The 22746-nt window shown below is 40.2% G+C and overlaps 1 protein-coding gene across 5 annotated transcripts in view; it reads right to left on the bottom strand.

Annotated features, from left to right (window-relative positions):
* Nucleotides 1-3116: 3116 nt before the first annotated feature.
* LOC110088427 (transducin-like enhancer protein 1) overlaps nucleotides 3117-22746 on the bottom strand; it is an 82412-nt gene continuing 62782 nt past the window's right edge. For 3 of the 5 annotated variants that reach the window (XM_072992251.2, XM_072992248.2, XM_072992247.2), the window contains 7 exons: nucleotides 22260-22304; nucleotides 18142-18391; nucleotides 16526-16773; nucleotides 7326-7473; nucleotides 6349-6499; nucleotides 4258-4334; nucleotides 3117-3888 (listed from right to left, as the gene is read on the bottom strand). In XM_072992251.2, coding sequence (XP_072848352.1) covers nucleotides 3781-3888; nucleotides 4258-4334; nucleotides 6349-6499; nucleotides 7326-7473; nucleotides 16526-16773; nucleotides 18142-18391; nucleotides 22260-22304 — 1027 coding nt within the window. In that variant the 3' untranslated portion in view covers nucleotides 3117-3780. The remainder of the gene's footprint in view (nucleotides 3889-4257; nucleotides 4335-6348; nucleotides 6500-7325; nucleotides 7474-16525; nucleotides 16774-18141; nucleotides 18392-22259; nucleotides 22305-22746) is intronic. The other 2 variants (XM_072992250.2, XM_072992249.2) reach the window with 1 other exon arrangement.

Here is a 22746-nt window from a genome sequence, read left to right on the forward strand (position 1 = left end):
TGTGGGGCTATGCATTTGCAAGCAGGCAGACGTACTTGGTCCTCTCCCAGAAGAGGTTGCTATCAGACCTGCCAAGGAACTGGGAACCTCCAGTTCCAAAGGTTGGCTCATATGAACCAGAAGAAAGGGCTGGGTTCACAATAGGAGTTGTCAGAAGAGGAACTATTAAATCCCCCACAGCTATCAATGGCCTGCAGTGACCATGGAAAGGAATATGTGTTCAACATAGTTTTCCTACTGAATAGTTGGTGCTGTCACAGATGGCATTGACAAAATTGGTAGTTAAATATTTAAGGAAATGGGGGCAAACACAGAATTGATAGCCTGTGCTTGTTACTTATGTCCACTGTTTATTACCCCAGCTCATTATAACTAATCAAAGCACCTAAGGATAATGAAAAATCTACCAGGAAAACAAATAAAAATACAGTACAGTAAAATTGAAAAGCTATCCAATTAAAAAAAATAAAATAAAACAAAAAAACAAACTGAAAGCAGCATCAGGGGGTGGGGGGAAGCTGGTAAAATAAAACAGCCTTTTTGGCTTTTGGTGGTCATTGGGGGCAGAAAGATTGCAGATGGAGAGTTAGGGCCCAGAGTGGTCGTATAGACCAGATGGGCGGGATATAAATCAAATAAATAAATAAATTCAATAGGGGTATTGAGGTCCGTCAGCAGTGTTCATGTCTTGATGAGTGCCAGCTAAGCCCTCTTTTCTGCCTTTGTCCTGTTGCAAGGCCCAGGAAAGGCCTGCTTCTATGTCTACCTCTTCTGAATCAACCATGAGGAAAATGAGTGACAAGGATCATTGTGTCTGGGTGGGTTGATACGGGGGAATACTTTCTTGATACATTCTGGCTCCAGGCCATTTAGGATTTATAGGTCAAGACCAGCAGCTTAATTAAATTGCACCCAGAAACAGACAGGTAAAGTAAGCAAGGTATAACTATCCTCACTGCAAAATATAGTTCTGTCAGCAGCATTTACAAGAGAAATGGAAAAAGTTTGAAACTTAAACCTGAAAATTACAGAGGAGGATTGGCCTCCTGGAGTCGACTATTACTAGTTGCTGTAAATCTACTTCAGGAGGGTCAGACAGCATGTACACAAAACTCATTTCAGAACCTGATAGACAGAAGATCCTTAATAGACACCCCTACTGTGGAGGTTACAAAAGATTGATAGCCTTGTGACTGCATACTATGCTAAGCCTTGAAACTCTATCTTTCCGTGGGTTCAGTCCATCAAAAGAAAGTGCTGCTGAAATAAAAGCATTAGAACGACTGGAACTCTGTGCTCATTTAGAAATAAAGAATGCAAAATAAAACCCTCTATATGTTGATCTACGTAAGCAGAAGTAGTGGATCATCACTTTCCAGTTCCTAATTCCTTAAGGGTGCCGAGGACTGGGTTAAGGTGAATATACATAACCACTTCTGCTTATCCAAGAAGCCAGAATCATCACACTTACAAAACAAGACATCAACTCTTTTATGAGCCTTTAAATAACATTGTTTACAAAACTATTTTGACAGGCAAACAAACAATTAAGGCAGTGGTCCTCGACTTTCGTATCTTATGCCTCACCAATCATATGATTAAAGAAACTACACCCCACCATAAGAACATATACATGTTTGCAGGCATTCTATTATTGTATTAAATCCACCATTGATGGTAAAATGACAAGTTAGAAGAAGTCAGGGATGAGGAGAAAGACTGAGGTCTTGATCCACTTGTCAGTCCCAGCTGCAATAGAGCCAAAGCATCTACTACTGAGTGTTAATGTCATACTCATGTAAGTTGCATGATTCTGAGGGTCTATTTTGTTGGAAACCAGCAGTAGAATTTAGGCTTGTGTGTCCAAAGTTACAATTAATATGGCAAAATGTTCCAGAAAGAATCTGTTGGAAAGGAGGGCCACAGTAGATGTCAGAAGAGGACATAGGGATCAAGGGAGATAAAATTCTTAATTATTGTTATGAAAACCCTGTAATCCACCTAGGCTACTTCTGTGTCCCACTCTGCTCACCACTGCTTGAGATCCACTGCACTAAGGTATTTTAAATTCCAAGGGAACAAGGGAGTTATAAGCGGGGAGGGAATCTACCCTAGTATGTGAAGCAGTCTTAGCGAGTCTTTGATTTTGATACATTATAGTTTAAGAGCATCATGCAGCCTGATACCCCAAGAGATACATGCCAAATGCCCATGAAAATACAGTCACCCATATATTAATAAAGAGACAGGACTGATATATGTCTCTATTGGTATATACAGATAACAGTACTATTTTTAAAGGCTATTAGTCTAAGCCATCAAGTATAGTTAATATTTTACATTCCAAATGCAAACTTATACATATTAGGGCTATTACTATCCCATACTGCTATAAAATGGATTCAGTAGAATGAGCATGTAAATTGAAAAAGAAACTAATGTCTTTTCAGGCACTAGATACAAGAAAGGAAATTTCTTCCCAAATGGGAAGCTTTGTGTGTAGTTCACCCAACAATGGTCTCACAGCTGGATGTGTCTCATTTTGGCTTCCAGGTAACCTTCTTCTGCATCACTGTAGCTAAGCTCACCACTTATCAAAATGCAAACCATAAAAGAGACAAACATCTCAAAACAGTTTCTAGCCCTTAGAAGTATTTCTCCTCATAATCACACCAGTAACCTATGCATCAAATATTATCATCATATGAAGTATATGTCACCCTGTACTAATGTTATGCCCACATTGTTCTTGAACCACTTAAGCCTATTCCTTTCCTTGAAAGTGTTGTTAATTTTGCAACAATATAGCCCCACACAGAGCAACGGAATGGCTAAACAAGAAGCTGTTTTGTGACACAACATGGAAAGCAACCAGAATTTACAAACTGGAGGTAGATCATAGCTTGCAGAGGGTCTCTCTACAGTTTGTAACCCATGGTTTCTTTTCATTTTATATTTTGGTATACCCCAGTCTTCCAAATTTACATTTCTTCCAAATGTACTTCCAAAAAGTACTTGCTTTTCCATTTTCTGGAATACAAATGGGAATTCTGATTCTGAATGCAAAATGTTTGCAGAAAGGAAACCATCCCTAGTAAATTAAGCTTCATAAGATGTGCAGGATATAAAAACTTTATAAAATATTCCACAGTTCTACTTCAGGTCATTACAAGTTTTAAATTACAAAAGGTGTTTTTTAAAAAGATCATTTAAGGGGCACCGGGGGAAGAAAGAGACCATTTATTGATACTAAAGCCTTTACTGTAATAAACCAAATATATTTACAATTTATACAAATGTTTGATCTTCAACCAAAGAAAAAAATAATAATACAAAAACCCATATCCCAAGAGGCAAAAACCAGGAAACAAGTTTATCCAAGATACCACTGTTCTAAACAAGATAAAATGCAGTTGAAATTGCAAGTGCTGAAACATAATTCCACTTATTCAAGCAATGAAAATGATTTCTATGAGTTCATAAAGAGGGGAGGGGAACCCAAAAGGCTGCAATCATCTTCAGCAGATGCTCTTTAAAAAAATCCAACAAAACTATGCTACATTAATCCATTTTGCCTTCTTGCTTCACATTGGTCCAGTAGTTGGATGCCAAAAAGTTGTTTTCTGGTTTAATACAAGTTGAATAGTATCGTATGAAGATGTGGAAGTCAAGTTCTTCCTTTTTTAAAAAATACCAAAAAAAGAGGCAAAGTCCTTCTACATCTACAACTTATGAACAGTTTGGCCCAGTTCAACTCTTTTATCTTCTCAACACAATTTCTCAGTAGATAACTTCATAAACAGTAGCTTTCTTGTCTCCAGAGCCTGTAACTATGTATTTATCATCAACGGAGATATCACAGCTAAGCACAGAAGATGATTCTTTGGACTAGAAGAGAAAGAAACACAGCTATAATATATGAAAGTCTCTGTGTGAGAGATAAGTGTGTATGTGAGAGAGATAGTGAGTGAGAGAGAAACAGACAGAGACCATAACCCTAACCCTTGTTTACTCTTTCCCACAACTTCCCAAATTGAGGGTTCACTTCGGTTAAGATATAATAGACACAACACTGTACCATATTTTCCCAAAACAGAATGAGAGATAATCTCATGCTTGCTTTCCTGAACAGCTAAGTAAAAGTAAGGAATACAAATACCAATTATAATAGGATTTCCCCCATTCTTCTTCATATTTCTCACATTTCCCAGCATCCCCACTCACTAAATCCCGTTTTGTAAACACACTTTTTCATACCTGGAATATACTGGCACCGTATGGAGTCCGCCAGGCATTTAGAAGGTTATCTTTTCCAGTACTTACAAACCATTTGCCTGAAATAAGACAATCAATGAGTAAAGCTTCCCAGAGCAGTATGCAGACTATTTCATACTACGTTTATCTTAAGGACAGAGCTTGGAACATTTGGTCTGAAAAAGTAATTAGTTCATCTTAACTATCAGAAATTGGGAGATTAACTTGTTGCTAATAACACTGAAAATGAAAAGCATTTAACTTGTTATATTAACATTATCAGTGGCTTCACTCAAATGTTAATCTGGTGGGCCCTCTGCATATAAGGAGAGAAGTACTTATATTTCCCTTCCAAAGTTGTATATACTAGATAGCTAACCTCAGTCCTTCAGATCCATTTGGACTCTAAGGTTTACTTAATACAATTAAGAATCTGTAGTATTTCTCAGAGCTTGTGGGAGTTGTAGTTCAAGATCACGATGAGCCACAAGGTTAAGCACTGTCTATAAAGAGCTAACTGATCACTCCTAGTTATACTTCTTTAGCATAATACTATAAGAAGCTTATAGATCTAGTTAGAAGTTGACTCAGAGCCTGCCTCCCTGCCTCATCCAAGGCAGCTACTGAGACCATAGCAACAGATCCCATATTGCACATTCAGCATCGCTGTCCAAGTTCTGTGTGGGGGGTGGGGAGACAGTGGCATCAGTCTCCTTCAGATAGTATTTGAAAAAACAATGTTGTTTCGCACAAAATCCCAAATCAATAGCTTCTGTGCATGATGAAGCTAGGTTGGTTTACATGATCTCCAGGCTACAATTCCCATAAGCCCCAAGAAATACCATTGAGCCATGTTAATTAAGGCTTCTGGGTGCTGTGATCCAAGTGCATATAAAGGGCAAAGGCTATCTACTAGTATAAACCTAGTTTTGTAAGGGAAAAGATGCTTTTCCGCTTGTGGAAGTAGAGTGACACATAACTTCTGCAGTGGGCCATGCTGGCTAACAGGTCTAATGAGTAAAGCTCCCATTAGCACTGATTCTCACACATTTGTAAAACATTATATTCTAGGAAACTTTTTCTATCATTGGTCCAAAAGAGATAACATATATAACTAACTAGAGTAAGCCCATTGAATCTGTGGGGATTTGATCAATCAACTTTTATGTAAATTACCCTGATTCAGTGGGCCCACTCCAGTTGCAACTTTCTACCAAATTTCAGCTATTATTCTTAAGATCAGGTGGAGAAAGAATTTTTTACAGGAATTAGCAAATTCTGGGGACGAACAAAATACTGTGCGGTCTGCACCTCCTTGCAAAAGGCAGTTCACTTTGGGTTTTGAAAAAAAGGATCAGAAATATCCCTCCCACCCACATAAAAATGCATAGACAAACCAAATTAAGGTCCTGACACAGAAGAAGCAATGCTCTTGTGGCTAAATTATATTGGGAGGGGGATGTCTGGCAGCTTCCTTGAGGCCACAAAAATAGGTGGAAGCAATATGGTTGTCAAGATACATATTTCCCACCCTGGTTGATCATATATGGTTATGCTGCTCTTCAAGTTTCATCAGTGCATTTTTACATTAATGGGGAGAGAGGTGGAGAAGAAACAGTGGTGAGGAATTAGAAAGTATGAAATATTATCAGACATCCTTCTAGAGAAAACCAGCACAAATACCTATGTAATTCAACAACTTCTCATGCTGACAAGTGTTTGCTGCATGGTTACCCAATGCCTTGAGTGCTTGTTATCAGCCCTTGGGCATCCCCAGAGTCTCCCGATCTAGGACAAATCTACCTTTGTGAAGTGACTTGTACAATGATCTAATTTTTTCCCCCCAAAAAGGCATGACTACCTCAGCGAGCAACAGACTCCATTCAAAATTCTCAACATTAAATGTTCCAGAGCGGCCCCCCTCCCATCCTGGGCAAATTATGTGCCAGGAGCTGTGCAGGAATGTTGCTTTGATGGTACTCCCACTTTATAAACATAAAAACTGACCAAAAGCCTTGGCTTCAGAAATTAAGCTTGAGTGGCAACAGTCTGTAGAAACGTGAAAAGCCTCTAACCACTCTTCTTCGAACTTACCACAGTATGCAAATTTGAGGGATAGCACACAGCTCTCATGAAGATGAAGTTGATATTTGTCGGGCTTATTTACATGCAGCACTTCCACATTGCTGCTCTCCATTCCAACCGCCAGCCATTCACCAGTGGGGCAATAGCCAAGGGAAAATATCTTAAAAATAGAAAAGGAAAGGGGGGAGGAACTGTGTTATTCAAAGAAATGGAGAAAAGAAACTGATAAACAGTAAAGAGTCTTGCAACATGGTATGAGTACATGAAGCCAAAAGGCAACACTGAAGTGTATTCAGCAAATATTGATGTACTAATTTGCTAATTCTATAATGAAAAACACACTTGCCACCTCCTTATGTTCCCTGGCAGTCATATGAGAGCTGGCAAAAGTCTTTTTTTTTTAAACTACACCTCCCAGGATAAGACAGCTGGTGTGGTCAGTAATTTTTCCAAACCCTGATTTCTATTTCCTTTGCTCAAACTATCCCAGCCAAACATGCCAGATTAAATTCCTATATGAATTAAACATTTCCAATGCTGTTTTTATAACAGAAAATAGTTGAATTATGTGTGAAAAGACACTACAGTCAAACAAGGTGCAAATTAGTTAGTGGGTGCTTCATGGACAAAAATGACTTTGCTTCACAGTTGTGACCTCTTGCATTTGAAAATGTAGCCTACGTTCCATAAAAGCTTATGCCCAATAAATTGCAACAAAACTCTCTTTTTGTTGCAAAAAATTTTTTACAGGTCACCACAGTGACTTCTCTGGAAATATTTGCTCTGCAGTAAATGCTTTGCCTGAAAAGTAGCCTGAGGCTATAATAACAATTTCAGTGAATAAAAAGTATCATTGTAGTACTGATTTCACTATCCTAATACTTTAAAACCCAACCCCCTGTATAACTGTACCCCAGTATAAGAGGGAAGGGAAGTGTTGTATTAAACAGTGCCTTGAAATATGTAGCAAGCAAAATACATGACACCTGGGATGTGAAGTCATGCTGCTGTAACTGTCTCCCTTCTCTTAAGTCCCAGGATCTTACGGTGTTGTCCAGACCTCCTGTCCAGAGCTTGGTACCATCATTAGAAATGTCAATACAGCTGGCTCCATCTGTGTGGCCCTGGAATTGCCTGATAAAACAAACCAGATTGAATAATGATTTCCTGCCAGAACTCAAGGTAAACACTGTTGTGTTGTTAGTTTTGGACTCTGTGTGTGTGTGCACCCACCAGCCCACACACACACACACACACACACACACACACACACACACACACACACACACACACACACACACACGTGTGTGTGTATCATCCCTCTGGTAGGCAGACCCACAACAAGGCTCCTCCTCACACCCAAAACAAAATATGCACACTATATACACAAGACATTTTACAGGTGCCAACATGCATGAAATAGCATCACAAATTGACTAAACAAGAACTAACCACACATTCGCCCAGATCTGTAAAAGGGAAAGAGGTGATTTGGGAAGCTCTAATGTAATTCACTATGACGACACCGGGAAATAAAACTTAACCGATTATGAAGTTAAACTCAAAGTACAAAGGACAAATTGCCTCTGCAGACACAGCCTGTTATTTATAGGCTTTGTTTAAGCCATGAATCAAGAACATAAAAAACACTTAAAAGATTCAGCTATATAAACACATGCAGGAAGAGATCTTTTTTAAAAAAAAAAACACCCTACGCTTTTTGCCTTGCATGGGCTGAGCCTGCAAAAACAATGCCCTTGGTAGCAGGCAGGTCATGAGCTGTCATCATTATTCAACCATGTTTTATGGTTTATACCTCGGTGTTCAGCAATCCCTGCTCTCGGTAACAAAGTGTCAGTGCAAGCCTTCCTTAATCCCTAAACTGGAGTGTTCAGAAGTCCTGCCTTTTTCCATCAGCAATTAGCTTGAGTTCCCTGCCTTAACAGCAAAAGAAGGAAAGGGGAGAATGACTGCCATGGGACAAGTGATGAATCAACCTGGCATGCCTGGAGTCACTGGCCGGAAAATTCAAGGAGTTATCACTTATTGCAGTCCTTTCACCCTTCTCTCCTAATTTTACTAACTGAATTGGAAGGTAAGAAATGAACCATGCCAAATTTTGCCACTCACTGACCAGGAAAGTCAGCAACAACCCTGTTGCTCCACAATCATTAAGTACATAACAAGAGAATAAATGGAACCCTTTCTTTTTCCAAGCCCACTATAGGGGATGGCCATGTTTAACCAATTTCTTTGTTCAGACGAAGTGCATCTCTTTGATATTATTCAACCGTCATCCTTCAACGCTGAAGGCTGCCTGTTCTCCACGCTTACATTATGCAGTTAGCAGTGCTGAAGGATTAAACCCAAAATTCATTTTTGTGCAATTACAGATTAAAGAGGGGGGAAAATGCCAAAGAATGACACAGCAGATAGAAAGGTGGAAAGGTGCCGCTCCTCTCTACAAGATGCTGAGTAGAATACCTCTTGTCTGCCCCACACAAATGTTCACATGGACCAAGCTGGAGAAGACAACACTTTTAACACCTGTGGTGTGCAAGGAGCATCACAGGTACAGCTAGGGCCAGCCTATGGACTGCATGGCAGGGGAAACTTTAAGTCTCCTGTTTTTCCTTTCCTCTCTCCCTCTGCAGCCCCTTGCCGCATAACTGCAAAACAATTTACACATAGGCTTGCCCATCTATTTTGCAAAGCTTTGACTGATCCACACAAACAGAAACTAGAAACAAGCACCAAATTTATCAGCCAGAAAATAACCACAATTTTTTTTCTCTTGTAGATAAAGGCCTGAGCAAGATTACACTTGATCAAAATGTCAGAACGGAGGGCACTAGCTGATCAGCGTTTTGTGAAGTCAGGATCTGGTGTTACAGTACCCTTACAAACACTTTGCTTTTCTCCTTTACTAGCAGAAACAGAATGTATTGAGCACAGTAGGGATACGCAAATCTGCTAACGTCATATAAAAGCAATTTAGGCTGCAGAACTTGAATGTATTTGAAATTTAGACTACCTAAGTATAACGCTGAGATACTTCCTTTTAAGTGCCAAGTTCCCACAGCCCTGTTCATAATTAGGATGACTCATGCTGCCTGCAACTGTCCAGAAATGCTTTAGCACCCAAACTTTGGTGCTTTAAATAGCCTTTCATTATCAAGGCAGGTGCAAATGTCAGCCCGATTTGCTGAGATTTACTGTGGGTTGCTGCCAGTTTTGTTGTGATGTAGGAAAATTTGGTCTTGCAGTCCATAGAACACTGTTGTATTACAAAGCTATGGGGGGGGCAGTCAGAAGTGCATACTTTGCCCAGAGATTCATATCAGAGTGTATAAATGTATTCATCCTTCAATCTTGAGGGTTTGAAAAGAAGTGGCTTATGTAGCCATTCTGCTCATTACACTTCCTCCCTAACTTGCAAACCTACAAGTGTCTGCAAAAACAAAAGACTTCCTAGAGGATGTAGAAGAGCAACATAACCCGTTGCATAAATAAAGAAATACAGGACTAGGAAGAAACAGAACACACCAAATTAATGTAAATTACTTTCTACTTTTATTTACCCTTCAATTCACTGAAAAATTTCAGAGCTGTCTCATGGATTTGGATCTTCACTTCCAATAGCTTTGGGACAATCTAACATTCAGTACAACCAACTGAGCATCTGGAGAAGGGAAAAAAAATAAGGCTGGCCTGTTCCCAGTCTCACAGGAGACTGAAGTGGAAAAACCACTAAATTTAGATTTAGCAGGCTTTTACCTACACAGCAGAAGCACTCGGGACTTCTCAAAGATGTCCAGTTGGACAATTAAAGAATACTGTATACCCAGAACGGCTGGATTAGAGCTTCTGCAAGCACTCTGAAGTGAGTGAACCAGCAACAACAGTTCTGAAGGAAGGCTTGGGCTCAGGTATTAGCAAGCAGCATTGGCATACAGTTACACAGAAGACCTGTTCAGGTATTATATTAGTTGGCATTTAGTATACTTAGAGGGGAATGCCTAGCCCCACACCCTTCACTGTCACTTTACTCACAGTTTCAGGCACTGTTCAGTCACGGTTTCTCCTCTCCCAAGAGGAAAGGGCTGTTACTCAGGTGATGGTTCTATGATGATTTTCCAGGGGTACTGCTCACATGTAGAACCTACACATGAGCTACAGGTTTCAAACTCAGTGCTGTAATTATTAGCAAAGGGACAGTGAATGGAGGAGGCCTAGAATTTCCACTCTAAGTGTGTCTAGAATGGTAACTAATATAATGCCTGGACAAGGCTGGAATCACAGGCATTCTTTCTGATAGTTTTTAGGGAGAGGTGTATTAAGAGTTCTAAAAATTGTAATTGTGTTAACTCAAAAAAAGTACAACTCCTATGACTAAAGAGAAGTCTTTAAGCCATTATTCTATTTTCTGTGGTTATTCCATGTCCCATGAAAGAGGGATTTTTATTATAAGATGGGGTAGGTGGATGGCTGGCGGAGAGTTTTTAACAGCATTGCTGAAACCAATAGAAGTTTCACGCAGTGCCTTGAGGAGGATGGAACAGGAGGTGATCAGAAAGGGGGATGAGGAAGGAAATAGAGATGGAAGAGGTATGGCCACCACACTTATGTGCTGAAAGGAATAAAAGTTGTGTATAATGTGTGTGTTGCCCTAAAGAACATGGAAGAGGAAGTAGTCAGGAAGGGGAATCAGGAAGGAAGCTGAAAAGGAAGGGAGAGTGCAGAAATGGTTATGTCTACTTTAGTTACATGACACAAGAACTGCACAGTCTCCTGGGGACATGGACCTAAAATGAATAACCCACCAGAGGATGGAAGGAATCTAAAGTATGAAAGCAGAATGGATGGTGCACATCAATGAAGGAGAAGCTCATGATTTGCATATAAAAGAAAGGGGGTGTAATTATGCAGAAACATTGGCATAATTTCACTATCATATTGTCAACTCTCCCAAGTGAAGGCTAGCCCAATGGGAAATTCTTTGCTCTCTCATTAGTTCCAGACATACCAAAGGATTTTGTTCTGCTTTCTCTTTTTCCCCCCCCCCCGATGCATGGTATGCCAAAAGCAATCAAGGACAACTAGATAACCTGAAAATGAGCTATTAATATTCTGGCCACTCAGCATTTTCAGAGGTGTTTGCAGAGCACACCTGCTGTGCTTCAGGGAGGCAAAGATGGCTAGCAGCCAATTTTTTTCTTGTTAAGATAAGAATGTTATTTATTTACATGCAATAAGAAATAAATATTGTCTGAAAGAGAGCAAAGGGAGTGACAACTGGAAAAGCGGTAGCCATTTCAAAACTCCAGCATGAGTTTGTTCCCTGCCTGTGGCCAGTCATTTATATCTGCCAACATATTAATGATTAAGCTTATGTAGCAAGCATATCTGTTGTTCATTTAAAAAAACCTTAATCATATGCATGATGGCAGAGGGTTCACATGGTCAAGTGACAACATCCTAATTATTGTCTGAAAATCAGATAGCCTTGAAGGTTTCCAAAAGCCAGAAGTGCTTTTTTTGCTGTCTGATTGTTTTTTGAATGAGTGGTTTTGGATTTTGTCTGGCATAAACTACCACTTCAAGTAGAATGTTGAAGCAAGGGCAGTAAAATTCTGCACCGGAAAAGCTTGAATTTATTTGGAACTAATGATGGTCACTAAGCAATGCTTCATTGTTGCTTAATTAGTTGTTGTTTAGTCATTAAGTTGTGTCCAACTCTTGGTGACCCCATGGACCAGAGCACACCAGGTCCTCCTGTCTTCCACTGCCTCCCAGAGTTTGGTCAAATTCATGTTGGTAACTTCGATGACACTGTCCAACCATCTCATCCTCTGTTGTCCCCTTCTCCTCTTGCCTTCACACTTTCCCAACATCAGGGTCTTTTCCAGGGAGTCTTCTCTTCTCATGAGATGGCCAAAGTATTGGAGCCTCAGCTCCAGAATATGTCCTTCCAGTGAACACTCAGGGTTGATTTCGTTCAGAAGAGATAGGTTTGATCTCCTTGTAGTCCAGGGGATTCTCAACAGTCTCCTCCAGATGCTTCAAAAGCATCAATTCTTCAGTGGTGAGCCTACTTTATGATCCAGGTCTCACTTCCATACATCGCTACTGGAAAAACCATGGCTTTTACTATGCGGACCTTTGTCTCTGCTTTTAAAGATGCTGTCTAGGTTTGTCATTGCTTTCCTTCCAAGAAGCAGGCGTCTTTTAATTTCATGGCTGCTGTCACCATCTGCAGTGATCATGGAGCCCAAGAAAGTAAAATCTGTCACTACCTCCATATCTTCCCCTTCTATTTGCCAGGAGGTGATGGGACCATTGACCATGATCTTAGTTTTTTTTAATGTTCAGCTTCAGACCATTTTTGTGCTCTACTCTTTCAGCCTTATTAAGAGGTTCTTTAAGTCCTCCTCACTTTCTGCCATCAGAGTGGTATCATCTGCATATCGGAGGTTGTTGATATTTCTTCCGGCAATCTTAATTCCAGCTTGGAATTAAGTCCAGCCTTTCGCATGATGAATTCTGCATATATTAAATAAGCAGGGGGACAATATACAGCCTTATCATACTCCTTTTCCAATTTTGAACCAATCAGTTGTTCCATATCCAGTTCTAACTGTTGCTTCCAATTCCACATACAGTGGTGCCCCACATAGCAACGGTAATCCGTTCCGCAAAAATCATCGCTATGTGGATTCATCGCTATGCGGGCCAAAAAAGCCCACAGGAACGCTTTAAAACACGTTTAATGCATTCCTATGGGCAAAAAAAAGCGCATGTCAAGAGAACAAGCTGGTCTCCACATGCGGCCGCCATTTTCGCTGCCCGGTAAGCGAGGAAAGGGCACGAAAACAGTGCGGGTGGCCATTTTCTTTACCTGGCGGCCATTTTGGAACTGCCGATCAGCTGTTAAAAAAACATCGCTAAGCGAAAATCCGTAATTGAAACGCTTACCGATCATCGCAAAGCAATTTTTGGCCATTAGAAACATCGTAATGCGATCACTTTTGCGATCGCAAAAAACACATCGCTATGCGGATTCGTCATTAAACAAATTGCTCGTTATGCGGGCCACCACTGTACAGGGTTTCTCAGGAGATAGATAAGGTGGTCAGGCACTCCTATTTCTTTAAGGACTTGCCATAGTTTTCTGTGGTCCCCACAGTCAAAGGCTTTTGCATAGTCAATGAAGCAGAAGTAGATGTTTTTCTGGAACTCTCTGGCTTTCTCCATAATCCAGCGCATGTTAGCAATTTGGTCTCAGGTTCTTCTGCCCCCTCAAAATCCAACTTGTACTTCTGGGAGTTCTCGGTCCACATACTTCTAAAGCCTACCTTGTAGGATTTTGAGCATAACCTTGCTAGCATGTGAAATGAGTGCAATTGTATGGTAGTTGGAGCATTCTTTGGCACTGCCCTTCTTTGGGATTGGGATGTAGACTGATTTTTTTCCAATCCTCTGGCTACTGCTGAGTTTTCCAAACTTGCTGGCATATTGAGTGTAGCACCTTAACAGTGTCATCTTTTAAGATTTTAAATAGTTCAACTGGAATGCCATCACCTCCACTGGCCTTGTTGTTTGCCATGCTTTCTAAGGCCCACTTGACTTCACTCTCCAGGATGTCTGGCTCAAGGTCAGCAACCACACTACCTGTCTGGGACATCCAGATCTTTCTGGTATAATTTCTCTATGTATTCTTGCCCCCTCTTCCTGGTGTCTTCCGCTTTTGTTAGGTCCCTCCCATTTTTGTCCTTTATCATGTCCATCTTTGCACGAAAGGTTCCTTTAATATCTCCAATTTTCTTAAACAGATCTCTGGTTTTTCCCTTTCTATTATTTTCCTCTATTTCTTTGCATTGTTTATTTAAGAAGGCCTTCTTGTCTCTCCATGCTATTCTTTGGAAGTCTGCATTCCACTTTCTGTAACGTTCCCTATCTCCCTTGCATTTTGTTTCCCTTCTCTTCTCTGCTATTTGTAAGGCCTCGTTGGACAGCCACTTTGCTTTTTTGCATTTCCTTTTCTTTGGGATGGTTTTTGTTGCTGCCTCCTGTACAATGTTACAAGCCTTCATCTATAGTTCTTCAGGCACTCTGTCCACCAAATCGAGTTCCTTAAATCTGTTCTTCCCTTCCACTGTGTATTCATAAGGAATTTGGTTTAGATTATACCTGAGTAGCCCTGTGGTTTTTCCTACTTTTTCAGTTTAAGCTTGGGTTTTTCTATAAGAAGCTGATGATCAGAGCCATAATCAGCTCCCAGTCCTGTTTTTGCTGACTGTATAGAGCTTCTCCATCTTTTGCTGCAGAGACTATAATCAATCTGATTTCAGTATTGCCCATCTGGTGATGTCTATGTGTAGAGTCACCTCTTGTGTTGTTGGAAAAGTGTGTTTGTGATGACCAGCTTGTTCTCTTAACAAAACTCTATTAGCCTTTGCCCTGCTTCATGTTGAACTCCAAGGCCAGACTTACCTGTTGTTCCTTTTATCTCTTGACTCCCTACTTTAGCATTCCAACCCCCTATAATGAACATCTTTCTTTGGTGTCAGTTCTAGAAGGTGTTGTAAGTCTTCATAGAATTGATCAATTTCAGCCTCCTCAGCATCGGTGGTTGGTGCATAAGCTTGGATGAGTGTGATATTGAAAGGTCTTCCTTGGATTCATATTGAAATCATTATATCATTTTTGAGACTGTATCCCAGTACAGCTTTTCCCACTCTTTTGTAGACTATGAGGGCTACTCCATTTCTTCTACGGGACTCTTGCCTACAATAGTAGATATGATTGTCTGAGTTGAATTCACCCATTACCGTCCATTTTAGTTCACTGATGTTTATTCTTACCACATCCAGCTTACCAAGGCTCATAGATCTTACATTCCAGGTTCCTATGCAGTATTTTTTTTTTTTTGCAGCTTCAGACTTTCCTTTCACTTCCACGCACATCCACAGCTGAGCATCTTTTCGGCTTCAGCCCAACCACTTCATTTGCTCTGGAGCTACTTGTACTTGTCCTCCGCTCTTTCTCAGTAGCATGTTGCATGCCTTCTGATCTGAGGGGCTCATCTTGCAGTGTCATATCTTTTAGCCTTTTGTTTCTGTCCATGGAGTTTTCTTGGCAAAGATAATGGAGTGGCTTGCCAGTCCCTGCTCCAGGTGGATCACATTTAGTCAGAACTCTCCACTATGACCTGTCTGTCTTGGGTGTTCCTGCACAGCATAGCCTATAGCTTCTCTGAATAACTCAAGCCCCTTCACCACGACAAGGCAGCAATCTGTGAAGGGGGTTTAATTAATTCATTTTATTTATTTATTATCAGATGATTGATCTACTGTGTTATTTTTACTAGGTTGCATAATCGTTTTGGTAGTGATGAGGAATGCTACCTTCCACCCTCAATAGCTGGAAATCTTGCCTGTTCATCTCTCTGGCTCCTGAAATTTCAGTGGGTGCTGGCTAAACACTTATTAGCACAATTTGTATGTCTATAAGGGATAGAACTATATTCTTTAAACAAGCTAATGAATGATATCTATTATTTCATTTATAATAATAGATTTCTGAGATTCTTGAGGAACCTGTATTCTACACACAAATCTGAATTGTGAACGTTTTCTGAGCTCCCATCAAATTGCTGCAGAGAGACACTCCTTACGAGACACTGCTATCTTGTCTGAACAGGAAATGAGGGAAGAGAAGATAATGTGGAGAATCAGCAAGGAAGGAAACTCACTAGAGTGACAGAGATGTGAACTTTATCCTCAAAAAGTATCAGGTGACCTACAAAGAGTAAGAAAGTGGCAATGAAACTCTAATGAGTTCTTTCATGAAGGGAAACCCATCGAGGACCATCAAGCAGGCAATAGATAGGATTAGCAATGAAACAGCTTTCCTTGTTCAAAGTACCACCTTCTATGTGTAGGAGAGCAACAAACCTACAGAAAGAAGAGTCGAGGCTCTCTTCAATGAACGGTAAATTTATTCTTTTATACTGTGCCAAAAGAGAGCTCTAATCCTGATGGAACTTTGATGGAGAAATCTACCCTTTTGATTGGTCCAAATGGCTGCCTGCTCTGTATTTTTTATTAATATGAGCCACCTTTGCACAAGGTGTATTTCGTGGATCAGCTTCACAGGCAGAAAGCACTAAAGAGGAGGAACTAACCTGACCAATGTCTGATTGTGCAGATCCCATACGGCGATGTTCCCATCACTGCAGCAGGAGAAGCAGACCTTGGAATCTGGGCTGATCGCTAGAGCATAGCAGGCTGGGGCTGAGGACGTCAGTTCTGCTTTGATACGTGGGGTTGGAGCAGCCAGGTCCCAAATGGATAACGTGCTGGCTTCCCCACCGACAATCAAGGTGCATCCATCCGGGAGCAGTTTACATGACCGAATGTAGTTATCTCTGTTCTATAGAAGCACAAACCAGTTCGATAATGGTTATATATGTTCTGCAGTAATGGACAGTGATAGCTTTCATGCTGCACCCAACCTCTACAACACTATAAATTCCAAAGAACACAAGCATCAGCCAATTCTGGACCCTACTTTAAAAAAATATATATTTTCCCTTGAAAATGTGAACCTCAATTCAGTATGATGTAAGACAGCTCTTCCATCTTGTTGCAAATGGAATGTAACCAAAGAACCCAAAGCCAAAATAAGTCTGAGTGTGAGGACAAGATCAAATAAATTGTTAAAGGCATCATTTTACAACACCAGTTAGACATCACTGCTCATGGAGGTTCTTTTTTGCAGTTTCATTATTATTATTATAATCCCTAGGTTCCCCATCTGAGAATATCTGCTACAGAAAAACTATGAAGGAAAAAAATTTGGGAGGATATGTTCCAAATCTCAGTTATTGTAGGTTTCTAGCCCATAAATGCACCAATTACAAAAATTCTCCCTTTTAATAGCCACAATAGAGCAGTACTGAGTTTGTTGCACAAAAAGAATAAAACCCAGTCAAGAACAGACCAGGGTCAGTAGAGAAAAAGCCATTATTTTGTGTTCCCGTTTTACATTACCTTTACTATATTGGAGGAAATAATTTTTATGGTAGCAACTACAACTAACACACAATTTTTGTATTGCTTTGAAGAGTTAAATTTAAACACCACAATCATATGTTATCATTTGTTAGTAAAGTTCTACCCAGTCTCCCAGGAAACAAAACTTAAGTGGCTTGGAAATGATTGCCATAAATTTTGCAAAATTAGAAATTGGGAGGGGAGAACAGGTGCATGCATGTGTATTCCTCCATATGCATTTTTGCCCAAGCAGTAGTCTTGCAAGGCATCAGAAAAGGTATCAGTCTATCTGTCACTGCCTTGTAAAAATCAAGGAGGCATTTCAGAAATGGTGCACTTTTGGTTGAAACCCCACAGCTTTGAAACGTATGTCTTGAGATGCTGTCTTTCACTTTGAGCAAGCTAGTTAACTACATTCATCCCACTGATGAGACTGCTACTTGACTTTGAAATTGTTTACTTGAGGTTTTGGACTGGAAGGTTGGTTGGTTTGGGCTTAATTCTGATTTTCATTTTGGACTGGCTGAGGATTGTTTTTGTCTTCAAAGCAGTTCATGTCATTAGCTAATTACCTAGCTAAATTCATCTAGGCCTAGGTTTCAATCACAACCTAAATTTCCTGTCAGTGGATTCTGGGAGGTCTGATTTTTCTTTTAAAAGGTTAGATTTTTCCAACTCTGGTTTGAATACTGGATTCCACTGGAATATATCTCTACTAGAAACTAGAAGGATCTTCGGCACTTACCAGACAGTCCAGCTGAGAAACAGGACTCTTGTTGCCAGGCTGGCTGATATCCCAGACCTTGACACAACCTTTCCCACCAGTGTACACATGTCTTGTTGGGTTGCTTATGGTAACTGCACACACCACTTCCCCATGATTCAAGGTATTGATCTGGCGAGCGTGCCGAGGTATTCCTGGTCCAATAAGAGCATCTGGAGGGAAAGGAACTGGTTGCATCTGACCATCTGCAGTAACATGAAATGAGTATGCTCTGTGTGGGATGAGAAGGAGGAGGAGGAGGAGGAGGAGGAGGAGGAGGAAATGGGGAAAAACCACAGGTCATATAAGCTGGCCTCCTACACAGGCTAATTGCTAGTGCATGGCTGGCGGGCGACACAGTTAGTTCCCTTAAGACCATCACCAAGCCTATGTGAGGCAGAGACACTTCAGAGATGGAGACATGGGAAATAACCATGAAGACAGAATTCTGTGGTTTGGTTTTGCCCTCTGGATTCACATGAAATAAAATCCCAGGGTGTTTTTAATATACTCAAAACATGTTGAACATAAGTAAACATAGAAATATTTGTCTGAGAAACAGAACAAAGAATATTTCTTATAATTAAACTGCTTCCACCATTCTTGCCCAGTTGTGGAACTGTATTTCACTGAAGTTTACCAGTCTACCAAACAGCATCATTACTGGCATTATCATGGGCCTTAATAATTCCCCTGTTCCTCCTGGGATCTCACTGTGCCATGATTCAATTGCAGCTGCTTGTGTTTGTTTTCGCATAAAGGAAAGTTCATATGACATTCACATGAAGGTAGATACTGTATGTGAAAAATCATCATGCGTCTAGAGGTTTCACTAGCCCCTCAAGGCCTTGGCCATACACTACTGGGATTCATATGTGATGGCAAAGTTTGTTGGGTTTATCTTGAGGCACGGATATGTAACACAGAGAAGGTGGAAGCAAATGCATTCACTCAGTCACAAGCCCTACGGATATCAAATAGGCACCAAAAGTATGAGCAGAGGAATCAAAGAAAGCACTGTTTCCCTCTCTCCATCTAGTTTATATTTTAATTTACTCCTAGTTTCACATTTGCTAGTTTCTCTGTAGTATTTAAAACCAATTATGTGATTTTGTTAATTTGCTCTCCTTAAAGAAATCAAATCAAAACAGAATAACAGCATGAACAACAATAGAAGTCAGTCAGTTAAGTATCTATCATCTCCCACAGAGAAACAAAAATAGTTTTCCTTTCAACATTTATGCCTAAAGACTCTGCAGCCTTTTTTAGCTAACTGGTCAAGTAAATAAATTGGTCCCACTTAGATAACAAACTCAGTCAACTCCCGACTACCAAATGAAGAACAAGCACGGTGCCTACATTCAATCTTGTCCCATCTTTTTAAAGGCCAGTTTCTCACTATATTCAAAGCAACTTAAACTATGCTTATAAACCAGAATCTGATCCTGATTCCCTGTCCTGCCTGGTAGCAAGAGTTAGGAGGTAAAGATGACACCCTAATGGGATGCAACTTGGTTAAGAAGCCACAACTGCAATACAAAACTGAGACGCACAAGAGAAAGAGGGGAGGAGAAGGACAAGGAAGGGGTACACAGGTACAAAAATAACTCTGACCAAAGCTCTTCTGCCCAAATTAGACCATTGCTATCCATCCTGAAAGATCAACATAGCCACATATCACTTTCACAATACAAATTTCTACAAGCTAGAAAGCTGTAAGATCATACAAATTACTATTCTGTATAGTGACTGATTACTGCACCGTAACATGCCACTACCTGTTCAACCAGACAGGAGTGGGGAATCTCTGGCTCTCCAAATGTTATTGGACTTCAAGTCCCATCAGCTCTACCAATGTTCCCTTTAATTTTCCAGAGCATGAGACATGCGGGGTTCTCGCCATGACTGGAACCAAATGGGCAGCAACACTGGCTTGGCTATGCACCCCCAATACAGTGCTGTGCAGTTGCACAGCTTAGAGGGAATGTTGAGCCCTACCTAATATAGCCATTGGTTAGGGATGAAGGCAAGCTAAGATGGAAATGGCCCTCCGACTGCTGTGGTGATATAGGTTACCCACTTCCAAGCTAGAAAGAAAGGTTACATTTCGGAAGAAATGGTTTTGGAAAGAAAAATAGAATAGTTATTATGTGAAAAAGAACCCCAGAATCTGTTGAAAAATAAAAAAGCAAAACAAAAAAAATTGAGCAGCTGAAGTTGAAAAAATATAAAATGTATCCTAGATTTCTTTTTAATTTTTTTTTAGGTCTAGTTATAATGGTCACCGTGCAACCAACCCAATTCCCTACATGTTTACTTCAAAATCTTCAAAATGTACTTCAAAATCGTATGGAATTCAGTGGGATTTGTCCCAAACTGGATGTGCACAGGATTGCGGTCTAAGCGGTTCACAAAATTAGGGGCTAGATAAAATAGCACACAGTAGTAGTGGGCACATTACAAAACCATGTCTGTGGAAAGAAACTCACTACAGCTTTGGATGATAATGATATACATAAATACTGAAGGCAGAATCCCCCCTGCTTGCAATATTTACACACATCATTAATGCCAACTCTCAGGATTTTAAAGACAGGAAGCCCTGAACAAGGACTAGATTATTTTTAAAGTAGTTATGGGCCTCAGATTCTGTTAGCATATTGTCAGGTGGTGGAGAAGAAACAGGAAACAGGTTGTCCAGAGGGAATCCTCTCAGTTGCAGCAGAATGGAAAACAGGAGCATGCTCCTGAGAGGCTGATTAATTCTTTAAAAACAACAACAACCCCAGTTCTATTCTAATTGTTCTCTGCTTGCATAGAGATGATGTTTCATTGGAAAGACAGAACCAGCCCCATGTGGTTTTTAAAAGCAAAAGTGCATACTACGTATGCACAGCACCCACAAGTTGCTCTGTATATGAAATTAAACAAAAACAAAACCATTAATCAGCTGAGACATGAAGGGAGTTTTAAGAGACAGGAGGAGGAGAAAAGAAAGTAGCTCTCACCCCTACGAAGAAGTGGATATGCAGCTAGGACACCACATCCCATTTAGAAAATAAATTCAATGTGACATCCTGATTTGTGTGGCTGAAAGAAACTAGCTTTCAAATGGAGGCTGAAAACTCTCCTGCTGTCAAGATGAATCTGCCACAGACGGTGCATTATCTGAACTCCTACACCCGAAATTTTCAATAGACTTATCTATTGCAGATAAAGAATATGCCATCAGAAAGTTGCTATGGGTAACTGAAGGCATCCCGCTGCCTTGGGGTGATCAGGCGTAGAGTTGATCTACTTTCAAAGGCAAATAATGAAAGGAGATCAACTCAGCACCTAGGATTTTCAAAGTTTATCTTGTCTGTTTGTATGGTACACACAAGCTAAGATGGAAGCAGCAGCCAGCAAGCCATAAGCATGCATGCACATGTGTGTAAGAAAAATAGTAGCTAGTAATGTGGAAAATATTTTAAGTCTACAAAAAAAAGGACAGGAAAACAACATGAGGTTTTCTAAAACACTGAAGTCCTGCACTCCTGTTTGACACTGGCTCTACTTTCTGGTTTCTGAAGTTTCCAAGCACACAATGTTTTAAAATAAATTAATATTCCAACAACCATTTAGGATAGAACATTGCCACTTGGAAATAATGAACGCTGAACCTTTGATGCCGATCCCAGAATCGGAATCCACATCGTGCCTCAATGTGTTTATTTATATTTTATTTATTTATTTGACTTCTATACCGCCCATCTGGCTACAAAGCCATTCTGGGTGTTCTAGACAAAGTGATACGGAAGACACTATCTTCCCTGCAAGTTCTATATAAGAAATACAGAATCCCTTTTTAAAGCCTTCTGTGCTTTATAAATGCCTAAGGAAAAAAATGTAACTATACTGTGGACATGCAGAATTCATGCCCGGTCAAACTTCAGGTCTCCTAATAGACTGGGCTTTGGTGCCCTCTTAGGTTAGGGAACTTCTCAAGAGTTTTAGAAGCAGAACTGTGCAAACAACGAAAGATATAAAAATATACTTTATCTGCACGGATGTACACAGGTTGCAAGGTTAAATATTCCTTGATGAAGTATCTGAATTACCTTGGCCCAGAATTTGAATTTTGGCAGTCCAGAACGTATGCAAGCCTAAGAATGAAGCAAAGCAGAGCAAACATTTTACCTAGAAGGACTCAGCTGTGCCTGATAAGCCTCATTTTTAAAGAACCTGGAAAGTTAATTTTTTTTTTTTAAAGGGATGGATATAAAGGCATGCCGGAATCACTCTGGGGCAAGAGCATTATCTTACCATGGCTCAGTTTGGGAGGGCTTCAGCATGTCTTTGTACCCATACTGCTTTAAAGCTCTGCTCCTGAATAGATCTTGAGCCTTACCACTGCAAAGTTATCTCTAGGTTTGTAACAAAGGAGTTAGTGCCCAAATCCATTCAAGTTTTCTGGTCTAAAAATGGCTTGTACTAGTTATACAAACAGGATGAAAGTGCTGCAAGCCATAACAATGACAGGTGTAATGTTGTTTTTTTAAACCATCGGTAGAAGACTAAACTTTCCGATAGAACTTAACCTATTGT

The sequence above is a fragment of the Pogona vitticeps genome, chromosome 2 (assembly GCF_051106095.1).
Source record: "Pogona vitticeps strain Pit_001003342236 chromosome 2, PviZW2.1, whole genome shotgun sequence".
Lineage (NCBI taxonomy): Eukaryota > Metazoa > Chordata > Lepidosauria > Squamata > Agamidae > Pogona > Pogona vitticeps.